Source organism: Puntigrus tetrazona, chromosome 2, assembly GCF_018831695.1.
Source record: "Puntigrus tetrazona isolate hp1 chromosome 2, ASM1883169v1, whole genome shotgun sequence".
Classification (NCBI taxonomy): Eukaryota; Metazoa; Chordata; class Actinopteri; order Cypriniformes; family Cyprinidae; genus Puntigrus; species Puntigrus tetrazona.
The window spans coordinates 22,192,417-22,212,619 of record NC_056700.1 but is presented as its reverse complement, the minus strand read 5'-3'; the positions used below and the strand labels follow the sequence as shown (position 1 = coordinate 22,212,619).

The 20,203-nt window shown below is 35.6% G+C and overlaps 1 protein-coding gene across 1 annotated transcript in view; it reads right to left on the bottom strand.

Annotated features, from left to right (window-relative positions):
* Positions 1-20,203, bottom strand: part of LOC122324242 (ephrin type-B receptor 1-B) — a 191,819-nt gene that overhangs the window by 113,553 nt on the left and 58,063 nt on the right. Inside the window, exon 2 of the mRNA XM_043218532.1 lies at positions 12,215-12,279. Coding sequence (XP_043074467.1) covers positions 12,215-12,279 — 65 coding nt within the window. The remainder of the gene's footprint in view (positions 1-12,214; positions 12,280-20,203) is intronic.

Here is a 20,203-nt window from a genome sequence, read left to right as displayed (position 1 = left end):
CATATAGATTTGAGTGCGTAGTTAAACACTATGAAATATGAAAGGCCAACAAACCAAATATGTGCACAGCGTGACTTATTGATAGAGCTTAGAAAGCAACTTTAAAGCCCATCTACAAGCAACTTGGTTACAGTCAAGTTATTTAAAAAATAAATCAATATACTACAAGATACTGCCGAGAAGAAACTAACTTTTCTTTTAGTTTTTTCATTCCTGCTGCATGTTTCACACCATGGATGGATGGATGGATGGGTGGATGGGTGGATGGATGGATGGATGGATGGATGGATGGATGGGTGGATGGATGGGTGGATGGATGGGTGGATGGATGGGTGGATGGATGGATGGATGGGTGGATGGGTGGATGGATGGGTGGATGGATGGGTGGGTGGATGGGTGGATGGGTGGATGGATGGGTGGGTGGATGGATGGGTGGATGGATGGGTGGGTGGATGGATGGATGGATGGGTGGATGGGTGGGTGGGTGGATGGGTGGATGGGTGGATGGAACACCAACAACAATTTTTCACATTGGCATCTGAATATCAAACTGTTATTTATTACGTAAATTAAAGGCTTTGTACTTTGTCCAATGGTGACTCAAGAGGCAGGCGTGCCTCCTTTATTTGATAAAATACCAACTGCGCTGTCAAGTTAGCCAAGTGATGTGTGTGTGTGTGTGTGTGTGTGTGTGTGCGCACATGAACACTTCCACTATATCCTATATACTAGCAGAATCAACTTTTAACACTTGGTTTCATAGACAAGGCTTAGCCTAAACCAGGCTTAGGCCATAGTTCAATTAGGACATTTAAGTATAACAAAAAACAAAGGCACTGACATATTTTAAGATCAGCAAGTACAAGTTTCTTTCAGTTGAAACCGCTCTGATTTAAATTTAGTCTAGGACTAGGCTTAAACCTTATCTGTGAAACTGGGGGTTATTATCTTAATAATAATCAATAATATCACTGTATAAAGGTCTGCTTTTATTTGTTTGATACATTGTGCTTTTATAAAATAAAAAAAACAGTTGTCGCTTTCTGCCCCCCTTGTTTATCTGTTAACTAAATCAAATATATTTCAAGAATTTATTCCTAATATGCATATGCACTGCAGATTACATACAACATTGTAATGTAATTGTTACGGACTTTGTTTTGGTTTAGTTTCCTCTGTGTTCCTGTTTTTCCTTATTTGTTTGTTCCTGTCCTCATTTGTCATTATTAGGTAATTTGTTCCCAGTCGTGTCCCCCAGGTGTCTTAGTTTCTCCTGATTGTTTCCATGGCTTTATATGCATTCTGTTTACCCGTGTTCTTTGTCTTGGATTAATGGTATTTTAATGGTATACGTGAGTTGATGATACGTTTTGGAATTACGATCCTTGGTAATTGCTACTATTACTACAACCATGTCCCGTCACATTAATATAATATTTTATATTTTGACATCTAGGTGGGAAAAAAATATTTTTACTACTGATTTATCAAAATAAATAAAAAACAGAGCATAGTATTTGTTGTTTTTCCTGTTGTTACAAAAATGTTGATTGTATCGATAGATAGATAGATAGATAGATAGATAGATAGATAGATAGATAGATAGATAGATAGTTTAGTTTACCTTCTTATTAAACATTAAGATATAAAAAAATACATATATATACATATTGAAAAATCTATAAGATTTGTAATTGTATATAATTATTATAAAGGACATTAAAAAGAAAAATATATTTTAAATATTAATAATTAAATATTTAATAAATATATCAAATATTTTTTTTATTTAAACACTACACAAATGGACTGTTTTACAAATGTTTTACATCACCACTTTTTTTACAATTAGTTTTAAAATGAATCTAAAATGATTTATGATTCTAAAATCTAAAGGGATTTCTAGGATGACACACACAACAAAAAAAAATAATTCTCAGTAACCTTGTGATTTTCCTGATATATTCCCTAATTTTTGATAGAGACTGTATGGCAACTGTGAGAAAAAGAAGTGAAAATGGTATGGGAAAATGGTTGCAACCGAGACTTGACCTCCCATTTCCTACTTGAGCTCAATGTCTCGACTCGCACACGCACTAACCACTAGGCCTCTAACCGTGTCATTTTCAGAAACGCACATGAGATTTAAACCAAAAAAAGGAGAAAAAGAAAAAGAAAAAGCAAAACAAAGGTATTCCATCATCCGTCAACGCAGCAATAATGGAACTCTCCAGGATCCCAACATCCATTTCCCATCTATGACAAGGCTTTAAATAGCCCTGTATGTGCGGCTGGGTACATGTGTGTGTGCGCGGGTTAAGAGTGTTCTTAAGCTGAATAATTCAGACGTGAGATGAGAGTAAACAGGGTTAGCAGGAGCGGTGGAGAAACCTAACCTATCTGAACGGTAGAAAATAATTACCCCTCCACTCAAGTTCACCATAAACACTGATCTCTGGCTCTTAACCTCCATGTAATATAGTTTTACGGCTATTCTAACGGTTTATGGTCTAGAAATCCACTCCAAAGATGATTTCTTAATCTAAAAGAGTAAAGCGTTCAAGACACCTCCTACAAATATATGGATTTACCAAGCCGACCGAGCTACGTGAAGCAAATACCTCATGACAAGCGTCCTACTCTCGAACATTTGCTGACTGACTTGCCTGGAAGCCCCCCAACGAGCACCAGAAATGCTGTAAAAATGTGTCATATTTGGTTTATCACATTAGAGCGGCATAAAAGATTGAGACAGGGGGTGGTTTAGCGCTTAATGTATTGTGTTAATGACCATGAGTTACACAGAGAGAGAGAGTTTTGCCCAACAACCCGGTGCCTACTGCTGCTAGGACTCCAACATGATGGCACTCATAAACAGCCATTCATCATATTGGTTTCCTGCTGAGACAGAGAAAGAGACAGGACTGTCCAAATAAAAAAAAAAAAAAAAAAAAAAAAGGAAAAAAATTCTTGGAAATACTTCTCACTTGGATCCCTAATTCACACCTCCAAAAGAAAAATCTCTTATCCAGATGGTCATCAGCTGTAACCTCTGAAGCTTAATAATGATGGTTACACGGACCCCGTGTGCTCTTGAGCAAATCCAAGGCTGTTCGGTTTTATTAGAGAGGCCAAATGTTCTGTACGAGAGTGAGGGGAAACTGCAAACGGCCTCGAACGGTAAGCACCGAGCCAAGGTCTTCTGTACTATGAGACTGAGCTCTCAAGGCAATAATAGCAGAACTTTGTGTTCCTTAAACAGCCTTCACGAACATGGCGGGCTTCGGAAAAGATCTGCAGAATTTCAATGCTCACAGCGCGAAAGAAATCCAAAAGTAAAATGCGGCGCTCTTAGGTTCATTACCATATTTATAAACATTCTATAAATTTTCCCACATCATTAATACGGAACAGAGCAAAGAGAACAGATTACCTGTTGAACCAAGACTCTTTTTTTGTTCAAAGAGAAGCGAGGGTTATTATCAGAAGCCCAAATGCTCAAATTTACATAAAACATGCGATGCTTCTGTGATAAAGACAGCATGTAAATGGAAAGTCATTTTATGTTAAATTTAATGTAGAAACCATTTTCACACAGAAATTGCTTGTAAATTTTGTTAACACTTTAGACTAATACTAGATGCTTTTTTTTGCACTGCATATTGATAGTTAATAAGGTAGTTGTTATTATGCACTGCCCTCATAAATAATTGTAACCACAGTATAATATTTGTCAATTAATTGCTGCAGATACTGCATAATGCACATTATGAATAAGTGCAATGCATTATACCCTTCAATAACCCTTTATAATGAAACTTACATAAAGACTTTAAGTAAAGTTAACCTTATAGTGTTAGAGACTGTAACCAAATAGTGTTACCTATAAGCTAAAGTGGTACCTAATAACTAACACTGAATTTAACATATAATTCTGAAAACTGTAATAGTATTTTTTTGTAAATCAAATTTTACTCATGATTTGAATCGCATGATTTGAATCGCATTGAATAGCATTCAACTATGAAACCATGCCCCTCTTAAAGCACCTGGAACGTAAGTCACATGATATTGTATCTATGGGTGGTGCCTGTCTACCGGCCACACCCCTCTGGAGCATCCTGCTCCTAAACCACACCCCTTTAGAGACATGAATGTTAGCACACGCCCCTTATAACCATCTAGGCCACACCCCTTGAAAAACCACAGCGCTACAAGGTAAAACATGTAAAGCGTAAAAGGTTGAGTTCAAAACAAAACGCGGTTCTTTTCATTTCTGCCCTATTTTATGTACGCCAGTGCTATTTTGAATTCAGACAGACTTTGGCATTTAGCTTTATTTGCCTGCTTAAATAATGTTTTGGTGTAATTACAGGCAACTAAACACTTTCTCTCTTCTCTAAAAGCAAAGCAACCCTTGCCCACATGGAATCTGTTAGTTTTTCACATTAACTGCATTGACTGTGTGGGTAACATTTGTAGAAGGGATATAAATATGGTAATTAACATAAGAGTGTCACATTATGGGTCGTGAATAAAATCTGATTAAAAAAACGAAACCTGAGTCATTGCTATAAAGTTCAACAGCCAAAAAAACATTTCTGAAAACTCAGCACCAACAGAACGAGACCCTCCGCTCTGTTACAGAGGCTATCAATGGCTCTTTTGTGTAGAAATAGTAGAGTTTATTAGCTGAGGTTATTTACGAAAAAGAACAGTTAACAAAAATCTGGCCTTATTTTAGCAAGAATAAAGAAATGGTCAAGATCGTCTTGACTCAGTTTAAGAGTCTGAATGCAAAAAGCAATATATTTAAGATTTATGTCAACCACAATAATAATAATAATAAATAAATACAATAAATTCTGGGTCTAAATTCATGAAATGTTTTTAGGAATACAATTGTTCTGGTATAAGACTACAAGGTAAGATTTTAGAAAAGAGAACACTTATTAACTACGAACTATGACTTTTCCCTCAAAAATGATTTGCTGCTTATTGTTATTATTATTATCAGTTAAATTTAGGAATTAATTAGGGATGTAGACTAAGGCATTAATATGTGCTTAATTACTATAGCTAATATAGTAATATGCATGCTAATAAGCAACTAGTTAAGAGACCTTAAAATAAAGTGTTACCCACATTAGTATAGAGACTAATTCTCACTAATAACTAGTTGCTTATTAGCAAGATTATTATTAAACTATATGGTATTAGTTTTTATAAAGCGCATATTCCACATGAACATTTTCTACTTTCCTGATCCTACTCAACATCTAAACCTAACAACAACCTTACTAACTATTAATAAGAAGCACGTTAGGAGTTTATTGAGACAAAGGTTAAACAGTATAGTTAATGAATAGGATTTACAGAAAAGAACATTTTTTTATATTTTATTTTTTTACATTTGCCATTAATATATATATATATATATATATATATATATATATATATATATATATATATATATATATATATATATATATATATATATATATATAAAATTATCTTTATTTCTTTATTTTTTTTGTGTTCAGCAAGAATTATTTTCCTTAACTTCTTGTACATTTCTTTAAGATTTTCGCCATCCTGGCACCAGTTCAAGACCTTCAATACCCTACAGTAACGGTACATGCACATCTCCAAACATCTAATATACAAAAACCTCTCCTGAGCAACCATTCAGGACATTCAGAAGAGACGTCAAACACCTGCTCCTGTTCGCATTACATTTTTGTTGTAACTATGTCTGACAAGATTATCGCACTGAATCACATTTTGGTGCGTAAGTTTAGTAAATCTAGGACAAATGTGTGATATTTATTTTTGGCTCAGAAAAAGAAAATTGCAATTCATTTAAACATGACGTCTGTTCAAGCTGCTTCTTATAAACTGCAAACTGGACCAGAGTTTATGCCGGCAGTCAAAAGTTTAGCTCTGTGAAACCAGACACAGCGGGGACGCTCTATAGAAAATCTTGTCTTGTTTTTAGGACAGGACATGACGTGCCTTAAATCACCTCCTCAAAGTGGCCCGGGCTGAGTAGTGTGTATACGTAGAGCTGTTGCTAAGTATAAAAGAGAACAAGACATTAAATATACAAGAAAGAAGGGCAGATATTCTCGTGTACATCAGCTTAAGTGATCTAAAGGCAGAAAATGCGGCGAGAACATCTATTCTCACGGAGAGGGAGCGCTGCCACTTGTCACTAAGTGTTAACTCACAACTAGTTACAAGTCCATCGGCAGCGGGCTTCGCTAACGCATGCTCCCGTCCATTTGTGTTCTTAAGCGACCCAAAGCACTTAACACTGAAAAATCACTTTAAAACACACACGAGCAGCGCACCCTGAAGTGTGTGAGGGATAGCACTTTGCGTAGCACTGGTGCGGGCCATCGCTCTTTGGAGAACAGTGCTCTTAATGTGCACGAGCGGAGATGACATAGTGCACATGAGTGCCACCTTCTCTCTTGCTTTTCCTCTTGATAATTTGGTGCAAAACTACACTTAACCTTGAGTTCATTCTAAAATAAACCAGCAGTGCACACTGAAAACATTTAAATACTAGATTTTTACCTTTTTTTTTTTTTAGAGTGGCACTTGTTAGTACAGTCAGTGCTGGGTGTTCACAAGGTGACAAGTTCACAAAAACACACACGTACTGTACATAGATACATACATATATGGGTAGTAACTGTTTACATAAAATATGGATTACAAAAAAAGTATTCAAAAACCTAAGTACTTAGATTATATTACATTTAAAATGTTCATAATCATATTAAAGTTAGTTACATTTTTAGTATCTATCTATCTATATATCTATCTATCTATCTCCATCTTTATATATATATATATATATATATATATATATTTTTTTTTTTTTTTTCTCGGTGATATTGATATAATTCAAACAATATGCTTATTCTGACTTGTACATATTAAAATATGTAAAATAATAAAGATGCATATAACATTGTATTGTGTTTTAAATGAGTAAAACCATGGTTGATGGCAAATGTAAAAAATAAATAAATAAAAAAAAGTCAAATTATATCTAATTAGCGTTTTGGGTGAAAGTATAAATAGATTTTTGTTGTAACTATGTCTGACAAGATTATCACACTGAATCACATTTTGGTGCGTAAGTTTAGTAAATCTAGGACGAATGTGTGATATTTATTTTTGGCTCAGAAAAAGAAAATTGCAATTCATTTAAACAGAAACCTTTTTTTTTTGTTTTGCTTTTTTTTGGATCTTTGACCCACAAAAAAAAGTTGCTGTTTCTCAAGAGAATACGTTTTATTTACATTTAAAGGTACAGTACCAAAAAAGCATAAGTTAAAAATTTGGAAAAGATTAAACAAAAAAAAATTTAAATTATGCTTTGGAATATAAAAGCTACCTCTCTTGAATGTGGAAAAAAAACCTCTAGTTGCGAAAAAGAAAACGAATGAAACATATCCGGACCATACGTGTGTCCCCCAGTTGTTTTTTGTCTTTCTTTTCTGCCTTTTTCTTCTGACAGATTTTATTATAAAAGAGAGAGCAGGGTGTCCCTAAGGAAATATGCACCGTCTGTACAATATCTGCTCTTAGACATCAATAAACGTCTGGACTTCACTTCTCAAACATGATCCTGCAACAGACAGATGGTGTCTGCAGCTAGAGCGAGTTCTTCAGGCTTATCTGCTGAATGAATCCAAAGCTGCGTGTGCCTTAGTGAGGTGGAAACGTGGCACATCTAGCAGGTCAGCGGTAGGTACGTCTATCACCTATTTGACCGTACACACATAAGCAGCACCTATAGCAAAACACATGATTTCATACTGTGACTATAAAGAAATAACTAAACTATAACACAGTGCAGTGCTACATACAGTACAGGTATAATTTCTGTAAACAAATAATATTGGTCCCAACGTATTTTAATATAAGTGTATTGAGTTATATGGAACAGAATATCTTCATTTGTGATGGGCAAATAAATAAATACAAAAATGTTTTAAAGTTTGGGTCAGTATAATAATTATATATATATATATATATATATATATATATATATATATATATATATATATATATATATATATATATATATATAAATATAATAATTATATATATAATTATATATATTATAATAATTATATATATAATTATATATATATTATAGTATATTATATATATATATATTACCAAAAAAGGTTTTCAGTACTGATAATAAAATCATATAAGAATAATCTTTGAAAGATCCTGTTAAACTGGAGTAATGATGCAGAAAATTCAGATTTGCATCACACGAGTCAATTTAATTTTAAAATATGCTTTTTTTTCTGTTGTTGATCTAATAAAGAGAATGATAAGAGAACGTTTCTATGCAGTGTAGGGCCAAGCAACAGATTCCCAAAGCGAGAATGAGTGGGTGAGATGGGAGAAGAGAGGGTAAAATGAAAGATGAATAAAAAGGGAATGGAACGAAGGGCATCTGAAAAGCTGCAGGCATATGGACGGCTGTGATTGAGCTGAGAGAAAACAGCAAAAGATAGTGACCGTCCTTGTTTAGCTTGTCAGAGAGAGGGATGGAGGGCTAAATTGCTTTCAAAAGAACAGAAGAGCAAAAAGACTGGGTAGACTTCAATTAAGGCCTTTTTTAATCTACACACACACACACACACACACAAACACACACGCACGCACACACACACACTTTTTTATAGTACTGCAGAGTAGGCATTTTAATTGGTACATCCAGAGAAACCACTGAAGTGAAATCATGAGGCACATTCAATGAAAGCATAAAAGATGTCAGGCTCCAAAATTGACCAAAAAGTAGAATTAACAACATTTTGTCTTTTTGTGTTCAGTGGATTAAAAAACAGCAGAGCTCCAACAGTTCATAAAATACATCAAAAGTGACAGCAGAACTTTTTACAATATGAGAAATATAACATAACAAATGGTCCTGAGACAGTAAAAAAAAAAGGACACAGGTACTCATCGTGGTCAAAAATTAATAATTTAATAATTATGGAAACAAACAAAAAAGATTGATAAATAATGTTGTGTGTGTGTATATATATATATATACATGTATAAATAAACCTCAAATTTGTGACACAGCTTGTTAAGATTTATAGCTTTGATTTTCTTTAGAGTAAAATGTGCTTTGAAAAAATTTTTTCATGTAAAATATATTTCATATAAAAAAAATATTTTGTGGTATTTTTTCATAACAACAGCAATTTTTTGCATTTCCTTTTTTTTTTCCACAACAGTAATACTTTGTGAAGCGTCTTTTTTAAAAGAGACATTTAAGATTTACAGTAGATTAAGCTCAGGTCTATGCTGATTAACAGATAATAAATCGATAATAACTACAGCAAAAATAGAATTAGGCATGATAAAAAAAAGAATAAATAAACAATCATCCCCTAAAAATACCCAATGTTAAATGCAACTAAAATACGGTATATCCATTTCATCAAAGTAAAAGAAAACAAAAAATCGATAAAATCGCTGTGTTTTTTACCTAAAGTAATGATGGAGGTCTTAAGGGGTTTTCTAGGTTTGTATGTAATGAATGCACGCAGACATATCCGCATTCGACATCATGAACAAAAAAGCAGTCTCAATCAAAGTGACAATGACGAGTCAGACCTGATCATTAATTCAGATTCATATGGACCGAGTGTCCACTTTCCCTACCAAATCCCACACGATCAATACGTTCACACAAGCTAAAGTACGGCTGCTGTGACAGCAGAAAGGGGAATCACGGCATAGCACATACTTCCTATAATCAAGAGCACATCTCTAAGTCCCCAGAGAGCATTACACACATGCATACACAGACCGGGACGATGAATTAAATATGGGCTGCTGAAGAAGCAGTCGACCTCTGACCCCTGGGTGAGGGACGGGGCAAGCAGGCGTGAAAGGTAATCGCAGAGACAGAGGGGAACAATCGGCCGCTCCGGTTCAAGATGCGTGCGTGAGCCGTTTTAGCTGGAGTGGCCGGCTGAGGTCTGCTGAGGACTTTTTAGGGATTTCTTTGGGAGAAAAGGAGAGGGGGGCGCTAATGGAAAGCTGGACGTATTAGAGAAAGACGGATGCGTGTGCTCTGGAGGGGGCAGCTGTGAGAATTCGCCAAATGGTGTGAATGAATCGTGAACGCAGTCAATAGTGCGCGTGAAGGACGAGCGGGGTTAAACCTCCACATGTGACCCGAGAGAGAGAATCGAGTGAGGAGAAAAGAGGATAAGAGCCGGGGAAACGCAAGAGAAACGGAGAGAGACAAAGCCGCTCCATTCAGGAAAAAATTATCCCAGAAAAGAACTATAATAAAGAATGAATGAATGAGCAAGTGAGCAAATAAATAAGCGCAATTTGTGTAATATTATACATTATCTGAAATAAATATTGAGTGGTGCTTATCCAGGAAAAACATGCCACCACAAAAAAAATTTAATGACATGTTTTTAAATATATATTTAAATGTAAGTAGTGTCCATCCTTTAAAATATAAATAAATAAATAAATAAATAAATAAATACATACATACATACATACATTAATTATTTGAAATAAATGGAGTGCTCATTTAAATGTTGAAGGAAATATAATAAAATATATTAAAAAAATATATATATATAGATAGATAGATAGATAGATAGATAGATAGATAGATAGATAGATAATCAATTATAAATAAATGAATAAATCTGCAATAAATGGAGTGGTAAAGTAAATAGAAAAAATAATAAATAATGAATATAATGAAATATATAAAATGTTATAAATGAAATGATATTTATTTAATTTATGTATTTATTTAAATGTTGCTTGTCTATGAAACGTATGCCACCACAAATAGACGAAAATAATATTGTACGTTGTCTATTTAAGGTTTGAGTGGTGCTTCCCCATGAAAAATTCCATTCCACCAGTTTATTACTTGGTGTTTGCTAAAATCCCTCGGCTTGAGCAGTAGTAATGGTAATGCTTGCCTCAGCAAACCGCACTAATTAGAGCGAGGAATATGGCTGTCTGTAGCATGATGAGCTAATGGATTTCCTCTCACTACACTTCCTGTCCATCACTGTCACACGTGTGTGTCATGCGCCCGCGTGGGTGTGCGTGCGTGGCCTCCGGTGACCATCTGTGGATACTTTTATTGTTAATTTAAAGCACAGAGATAGAGAGAGAGAGAGAGACAGGCTTCTGGGATCTCATAGAAACATTTTCTGCCTATGCTATTACTCCAGCTATTGCAACCAGACCGCATTAAATTACATTTAAAGACCATCTTTAAACGACGAGCTTTCAAAATTATAATGTATTTTTAATATATAATTACATTTTTAATTGACTTAATTTATTTGAATTTAGATTTCAATTTACAATTGATTAAGACTCAAACAACGGCTAATTCGCAGTCGATTAAGCAAACCACAATCACAGATCATCGGAATGTATTTTGACGTTGCATAGTAACACGAATCGAAGTTATTTTAGTCCAATGAGATTTCGGTGTGGGTGGGGCAACGTGCTGATTAGGAAAAAAAAAAAAACCTGATAAAATCAGCACTTTTCGACAACAGGGTGAAGAAACGTGGTGTATCAGAACGAAAATACAGTGTATCGCGATGAAAAATGGAAAACACTCAGACAGCACACAATCTCCTGTGCCCTTATTGAGAGTTCAATGAAAGCTTTATATTTCTCTGCGGGTTGAGCGGCTCTGTGGCTGTCATTACAGTAGCCAGCTCCCCTCCGGACCGCATTTAGACCGATTCAGAGGTGCTTTTTTTCCCTTTAAGTGGGCCCATTATGTCATTAAGTCTTTCTAAATGTGAACTGCGGAGCGAAACGCGCATGCCGATTACGATGAGGGTTTCGCTTTGTGCCTTTCGGTAGGGAGATAAAGAAGTGCGTGCTTGTGTGTGACGTTGATCTCTTAATTTCAGCATTCAGACGCGGCACCTGTAGTACAAACATATTTTACGGCGCATTTTGGAGCCATTCTGAAAGCATTTAGTCTCACTTTCTCGAGAAAACTGTTGCTGAAGGGTGAATAGAAGGAGGTTTCGGTTTAAAGTGCTTTTCTAGAAATAAAAGACACACTGTAAGTGTTTTAACAAAGCAGTTCTGCAAGTCATGCATTGATGCAAACACACACACACGCACGCGCACGCTGACACACACTCACCCCTGACGAAGGGTACGCCGTCCACCCGAGCTCTGCTGTGGCGGTCCGGGTGTCCATTAACGTTTCTGAAATGCAAACAAAACAGAGTTTTATGAGGAACCATTGAAATGCATTCAGTTAGAACTGTTGTATATTAACAGGGTAAAGGAGATAAGGGATGCGCAACAGAGGGAACAGACTCTCTGCTGTGTCACTTTTGCACCACAGTGGTCCTGTGTTTCTGAAGATGAGATATGAGATAAGCTGTCTGTGTCCTTAAAGTGGTCAGCTCTTGTCTGACCTTATCAAGGGATATATCTTTGACCAGCCGGAAGAATAATCCACACACTCCGCCAAACAGTGATAAGATGGTTGAAAGCGATAGAGAACCTGGATTGATACCTGACTTTAACATCAATGACCGTCAAAGATAACGTCAAGACATCAAAATAAAAAAATCTTACAAAACAGGTGCCATTGGTGTCCCCTACAAGGCAGTTTTTACAGACTTTTAGCAAAAAAGAAGTTAAAAATTAATAAAAATAAATAACAAAAATAAATAAATATACAAACAAACTTTATTTTTAGTATTTGTTTTTCATTAAGATAAATTCATGTCTTTCCTTATACCTTTTTCCAATTTGTCATTAGTATATAATCAGCAAAATTATTCTATATAATTGTTATATAATATCATATCTATATACTGTCTTTCCTTATACCTTTTTCCAATTTGTCATTAGTATATAATCAGCAAAATTATTCTATATAATTGTTATATAATATCATATACTATATACTTTTTTAGTAACACTTTTTTAGTATGTCTTCATATCAATGTCAGTAAAAAAAGTGTTATTTATTTATTTTTGACAATAGCAAAAGACCCAACGTCAAAGCATGTTTCCTCCTTTAAAATATTAAACCATTCCGTAATTTAAAATTAATGAGTATTCTAAACCATAATAATTTAAGAGCAGATGTTTACTACAAATATGCACCAAATAGTCTTCCCAAGGGGTACAGTGCACACTCGCTCATATGCAAGAACATCTCAAACCCAAGCACTTGTTACATTGACTTACCAGTTTGCGTTCAGGCTGTGATATTGTTTTTGCACGCACGAGTAATAGCTCTGAAGAGTAAACTGCACATGTCAGTACGATGATGTTCACTTGATTTCTGCTGCTCTGAGGGGCTTCCTGCAGTAGCACAGCGAGTTTCTGAAGTCAAACCACATCAGTGTAAACAGATCTACATCCAACTCCTAAACCAACCAACAGCCATTCTCCTTCTACCCTTCCCTCTGGGTCCGTCTCACACACACACACACACACACACACACACACACACACACACACACACACACACAGTGACTTAATTGCATCCCCGTGCGTCCCGCTCGGAGCGAAGCCTGTCACACTGGGATGCTTGTAAGTAACGAGTGATGTCACAGGAGAGAAAAAAGATGAAGAATATCCACTCTTTCCGCAAAACACAATCCGACGCTACGCACCGGAAGCCAACTGTCATTTCCACTTTCCTCTCGGTCTCTGCGTCCCTCGTATCTCCATCTCTCTGGAGTTAATCATACACTCTTCTCCTTTGACGTTACTCTATATATCAAGAGGAAGAAAGAGAAGATGAAGTAAGCAAGCTTCGCTCTCTTTCAGATAGATGAGGAGAAGCAGATGACAAGCACTCGAGCCTCCCGCTGATGGATTCATAACATGATGTATAATTCTGTGATAACGTGACACTCTCCTTCTCGGCCGTCAATAACTCACCCCCGGCTGATCGAGGAAACACAGACTCGCTCGTATGGATCGTGACGCTTATTGTCAAACGCTTCGGGAAAGCATCAATAAGGCTCATAAAGTTTTTTATCCAAGTCAGTGGCAGCCGGTAATGCTCAGTTAACTTCCTCAAACGCAGCAAATCCTATTGAAATCAGCATTCCTTTGTCTAACTGTGTTTATTCTCTGTATGCAGCTGAAATTTCGAAGACCTGAGCTGCATAATCGGGTTTTTAGACTCGTATTCAACAGTTTGAGGTCTTAGACAATAACGTTATATTCGTGACGTCAAAATAGAACCAGCAGCGCACTGCAAGCTCAGAGTTGGGTCAAGATGGATATATTTTATTTAGTACTAGAAATACTGTTCAAAATTTGAAGTCGGTTTTGTTTTTATATTAATTTATATAAAATAAAAATTACATAATACAGTTTTAATACAACTGGGCGTATTATGATATATGAATATCAGTCAAAAAGGTGGCCCTACCCACAATTCAAAACTTGAATAGGGAGCTCATTTTAATAAAATAAAATAAAATAAAATAAATTTAGACAGAAGGAATAAATAAATAAATAAATAAATAAATAAACAGGAAATGAAAAAATAAATATTATAAAATATATTTAATCTCAAGGCACAAATATTTTTAAATTAAATTAATATTTCATACCAATGTATCATACCCATACTTAAAATAAATAAATAATTGGTGAAGATGATGATAATGATAAAAGCATCAAACGCTAGTTATATATTTAAACGGACAAATAAAATAGCACATAAAGACATTTAAAAAGTATACAATTCAATTTTAACAGCAAAAATCAAGTCTTATAAGAAAAAGATTACATTAACACGTTGAGTGATTCTGTTGTTATTGATCGGTAATGATTGATGAAGCCTCCGTTGGAGATAATAAGCAGAAGATCGCTCATTCATTGATTGATTGTGACATAATTGGGAGAGCGGAGCGACGAGAGCCAATCAGAGACACTCTTCACAGCTGTGGGCAGGGCATGGGGTGATTATTGGAGATATTAAATGCATAGACTGAAAAAATGCACACGCAAACACAACACAACACACACGTTGTGGTGCAGCTCCGTTATTAAACATACACGCGGCATAATTCGATTGCTCTAAATAGCACGGGCCGCGCAGTTCCTCCAGCAGCTGGTGTCTCAGAGGAGACAGACCTCTGTACATTACTTCCCTCAAGAGATACATCCCCCTCCCGAGAAAACACTCTTGCTCAGTGTGTGTGCGAGAAGAACGGGGTGCTCGGATCAGAGCTTAATGCTTTTTGAGGTCATATCAGCTTCCAGCTCATTAATATGCAACATGTGGCCTGTAACAAATTAGCATAATGGCACAAAGGGATCACGGAATCTTGTTAGGATGCAAAAACGCCAACAAAGAGATACAAAACGGAGCCCATCCGAGAAAGCAGAGATTAGGAAGCTGAACGCATTGAGTAGATCGAATATTTCACGCGTAATAGAGAAATCTTATTCATACGCGGTGACCATCTTTACCTCTGTCCGCAAGGATGCTTGCCGTTTTTTGTTCCCCCTGCACGTCACAATCACTTATGATGCAAAAAACAACAATATCTTTAGGCAACAACATCAAATACAGATGCACAAATATTACATTTCTGGTTAATATAGTAAACAAAAACTGATAAAGAAATAAACCAAACGCTAAAATGCATACACCACTGTCCACAAAAAATGTTGGTGCAAATAAATCTATTTTTAGACTCGCTAAAGCTTACATTTAACAGTGCTATTAATATTTTTGTCTTTTTAAATATGACCTTTTAGCGAGCATTAAATGATAAAAGCAATCCATAATATTGTCTATGATATTATATTATATGCACAGACACACACATAATCTTTTTTGTGTAAGATATTAAGTATGAAAAACTATTCATCGCTCTCTCTATACAGAAGCAACTGTATATAAGCACTTTTAGCAACAACAAAAGCTAACCTAGAAACAGATATAATAATAATAATTACACAAACCACCGGTTTCTGGTTAAAAAAAGAATAAGGAAAAATATCAAAGGTTTGTAAATGATTGTTTTTTTTTTTTTGGTGAACTATCCCTTTAAGAGCTTCATTGAGCGGTTTATCTTCATCTCATCGCTGAGAACCGATCACAGTACATATATCTCTGTTATCTGTAAATGTACTGTAGAAAAACCCGGCAGCTCACCGGTTTTATTAAATCCGAGCGGAACTCCTCTCCCGAAACCTGCAGAGCTGCAGTGCAATAAGCAGAGAGTCTGTTTTAATCAGAAGTTTGGTCCTGAGAGCCTGAGTGATGTCACGGCTCTTAAATAAAGCTGGGTAAATGAGCTGATTCATCTCAGAGGGTCAGAGCACCGCGGCTTCGGTGACGGCAGAGCTATGACCTTCACCGCAGACGCGGCCGCATCATTCACCCGCTGGCAGGTGAGGTCAGTGACCCACGACCCCAGAGCGCCCCGAGCGCGTCTCTTTCGGCCTGTCGTATTTACACTGGCCGTTCAGGGATGAGACTTTAATATTTAATGCAGGATAGTGCCGGTACAGAAAGAGCGCATTAAACATTGAGCATCCCTCCGCTCTCCGATCAATACTGTGGTTCTCACCGTGAAACACCTGAACGCACGCGCGCACACAGGTCCGGAGCAGCATGGAAGGATATTGACCAAAACCTTGCACAAGTACACAGAGTTTCTGGGCTACACATAAACAAGTCTTTCCCGGGTGTTTCACAGCGCTTGTACAGCGGTACAGACTACTTTACAACGGAGCGCCGTGCTACAAGCTACTTGAAATTTAAAGTGGTTCAAAGACAGTCAAGTTCCTCTTCTAAAAAATAAATACTACTACTGCTAAACTAAAACAACAACAACAAAAAAAAAGGTTTTAAGGGGAAAAGTTATTTTAAATGTATGTGTGATCATACAATTTATTAACTGGAAAAAAAGCTAATTATTGCTAATATATATATTATATATAATATATTACATATAATTTATGGAGTTGTCAAGTATCATAAAAACTTTTTTTATCTAACTATATTTTGCAATGAAATTATATGTATATGTATATATATATATGTATATATATGTGTGTGTGTATATACTGTGTGTGTATATATATATATATATATATATATATACATATATATATATATATACATATCATAAAGTTGATTTGTTTACATAATGTACACTGTGTATATTTATTATGTAAATACAAACACACGCATGCACATACCTAAAAAAATGTTATGTTGCATATTAATACAATTATTTAAATAAATAAATAAATATGTAGTTATGTACTTTTTTATTTAGTAACTGAATTATGTATTTAAGAATTTATTTATGTTTTCAACTTGTATTTAACAATTTGATTTAGAGTAATTTGGCCCTCCATAAGACGACTGAATGAATAAATGTATTGAGAAATGTATTAATATAAACATAATTTGAGGCTAGTTGGGCATAAAAGAAAAAAAAAAGTTAAAGCTGTGACTAATTGCACACATATAAAACCAGCTCAATAACAACAACCATCTAATCAAATTTCCTAATATGAATCAAATGGATCCAGCAAACTGTGGCATTTTGATATTCACTTGGGTTCACGTTAGAAAAAATGTAATCGGGTCTAGTCCCTTTTCCTCTATCAGGGAGAGGTTTTCGACATTTTGTTCTTTCACTTATTGGTATTTTAAAGTGAATACGGTTCAGTCTGTAGTTAGGGTACAGACAGATGAGGGGAAACGGGTCTCGCATCAGCCGCGACCAAACCGCACACACACTTATCAGATACTTCAACACCTGCCCCTCGCTCTGACGAGGTGAAAATGAATCCTGAGCCACATCTGAGTGTGTGTGTGTGTGTGTGTGAGCGTGTGCGCATGTGTGCGTGTGACATACGAGAGGAAATCCTTAGCGGTGGCTGTTGGAGTCACACGTCCATGAACGGGGGAAATCAGAGAGTGTGAAAGAGAAGGAAAGGACGAGTGTGAGAAAAGGGACACGCTACAACTGATCGATTTCAACGTGAAAAACCCTCAAGAACAATGAACAATAGAGCAACAGCTTATTAGCAGGATTCTCGTGAAAGAGCAGAAGGAGAGAAACAGACACAGGTCAATATGAATGAAAAATTGGATCTTTGAGAGGACCAAAGCTATTTGCTTTTCTCTAATTATTTCTAAACGACACTTGTTAATTGCAGTTTCGTAAGAAGTTATTGTTTCGATTTTCAGGGTTTGTGACAGATAAATATGACTCTCAGAGAGACAGTCGGGGATACTCTCATGCACATTTGACATAAAATGCGGTTTAGATTTTGCAAAATGAGCTGCGATTAAAGCCTTCAAACTATTTTGGGAGTCAGGCTTTAAGCTAACTATCCAACCAAATAAATGAGAATTTCACTGAAAACATATTCAGCAAACATATTCGAGGACTGGAGGTGCACTCTGATTTAATATATTTAGTCTAAATAAATAAAAAATAAATGCTAAGGACTAAAATTAATCACTTTGAAAGCTACAAGTGCGTTTAAGCACCACAACATTATAATGTACAGTATGAAAAATGAACGCGCATTTTGAGACCAATGAACAGTGTTATTATTCATGTTTTTTAAAGTTCAACTTCAAAAGAGCGTTAAAGGATGACAAAGATGACTAAAGGAAAAAAATGTGGAAATTACGCATGTGAACATTTTCAATATCCACACTTATCTTCGAAAGCTCGTCGTAAGACTTTTATTATATGTTAGAAATTAATACTTTCATTCAGCAAGTATTAATTAAGACATTTAAATGCGCTTAACTATTATTATTTTTTTATTCTATTGAAACATTTTCTACATTAATTATTTTTAAATACTGAGACAACATACTGCGTTTATGAAATATGCCCCCCACCCCTCAAGAAAAATAAAATAAAATAAAAAAAAACATATAGTAGTATAGGCCTATAATAATATAGACTTGATTCTAAGTACAAGTTGTTCACTTTAAAAGAGCAAACTGAATTCCATGAAATTCCATTAAGCTCCCTGAAATCCGTTCACTGAACACGTTCCCATCCAACTCTTCACATCCCTGAGCTAAAGTCAGATGAACTTGTTTCTGCGAGACAGGCTTCCAGAGCGGGACAAACTTCAACCTTGTCAAACATGGCTCCTAAACACAGGAAGCTGATCAGCTACACATCCTCCTGAGTATTCCCCGCGGCCAATCACAGCTCACCAAACAGGTGCAGAATGCCAAACTGCCCTCTCAGCGGCCTGTCCTCCGAGAAGCTTCATCCCCCTCTCTCTATCTCTCTCGTTCTTTACAGTCCTGGATCATTTGCATGCATTAACATAGCGCTCAGCAAAACGGCCATCTTTAGTTCGCCCATAATCTCTCCTTCATTTTCTACACCACTACTATTACTTTATGCATCCATCCGCTGCACCTGTTCTTTTTCGTTCTTTTATGAGTCCATATATTTAAGGCTATCTGCCATTTTAACGTTAAAAAAGGTGCTAACAAGTACCTCTCAATGTGCCCTTTTAGGGTGTAAACATGCTGCTTTATATCGGTCACAGAATCACATCATATTCAATATTCATACTGAACTATTCTCCATCTTTGAGTTAACAATCTGATGCTTTTTTTTAATCAGTTTATCTATTTATACCAATACATTTTAAAATTCATGCATAAAATGTGCAAATATTTTGTATTATGATTTTTTTTTTTTTTTTTTTGTCTTCGTTGTTGACTAAAACTAAAACACGTTTTGTAAACTAAAATGAAAAAAAAAACATGAAAGAAATGACATGGCAAAAGATTGATCAAAAGCAATTGATATTTTAGTCCAAAAATTATGGGAATGCATTTTAAAAGTAATACATATCATGTTTCATTTTTTGGTTTTATTTTGCACTCTTATTAACTAAAACTTATTTTCAAGTTATTTTTAGCAACTAAAATGAACGTGGATTTCGTCAGCTAAAAGGACCAAATTTAAAAAACAACAACAACAAAAAAATAACTTGACCGATCACTTCTATATAGCATGTTTGCTTAGGCCTGGGATAGTAAAATAAATCTAATGCGGGTTATAGCGCCGCCCTGCTGGTCTGGAGAGTGAAGGGGTATCAAAGCACTTGAAAAAGAAGTCTGACCTCTGAC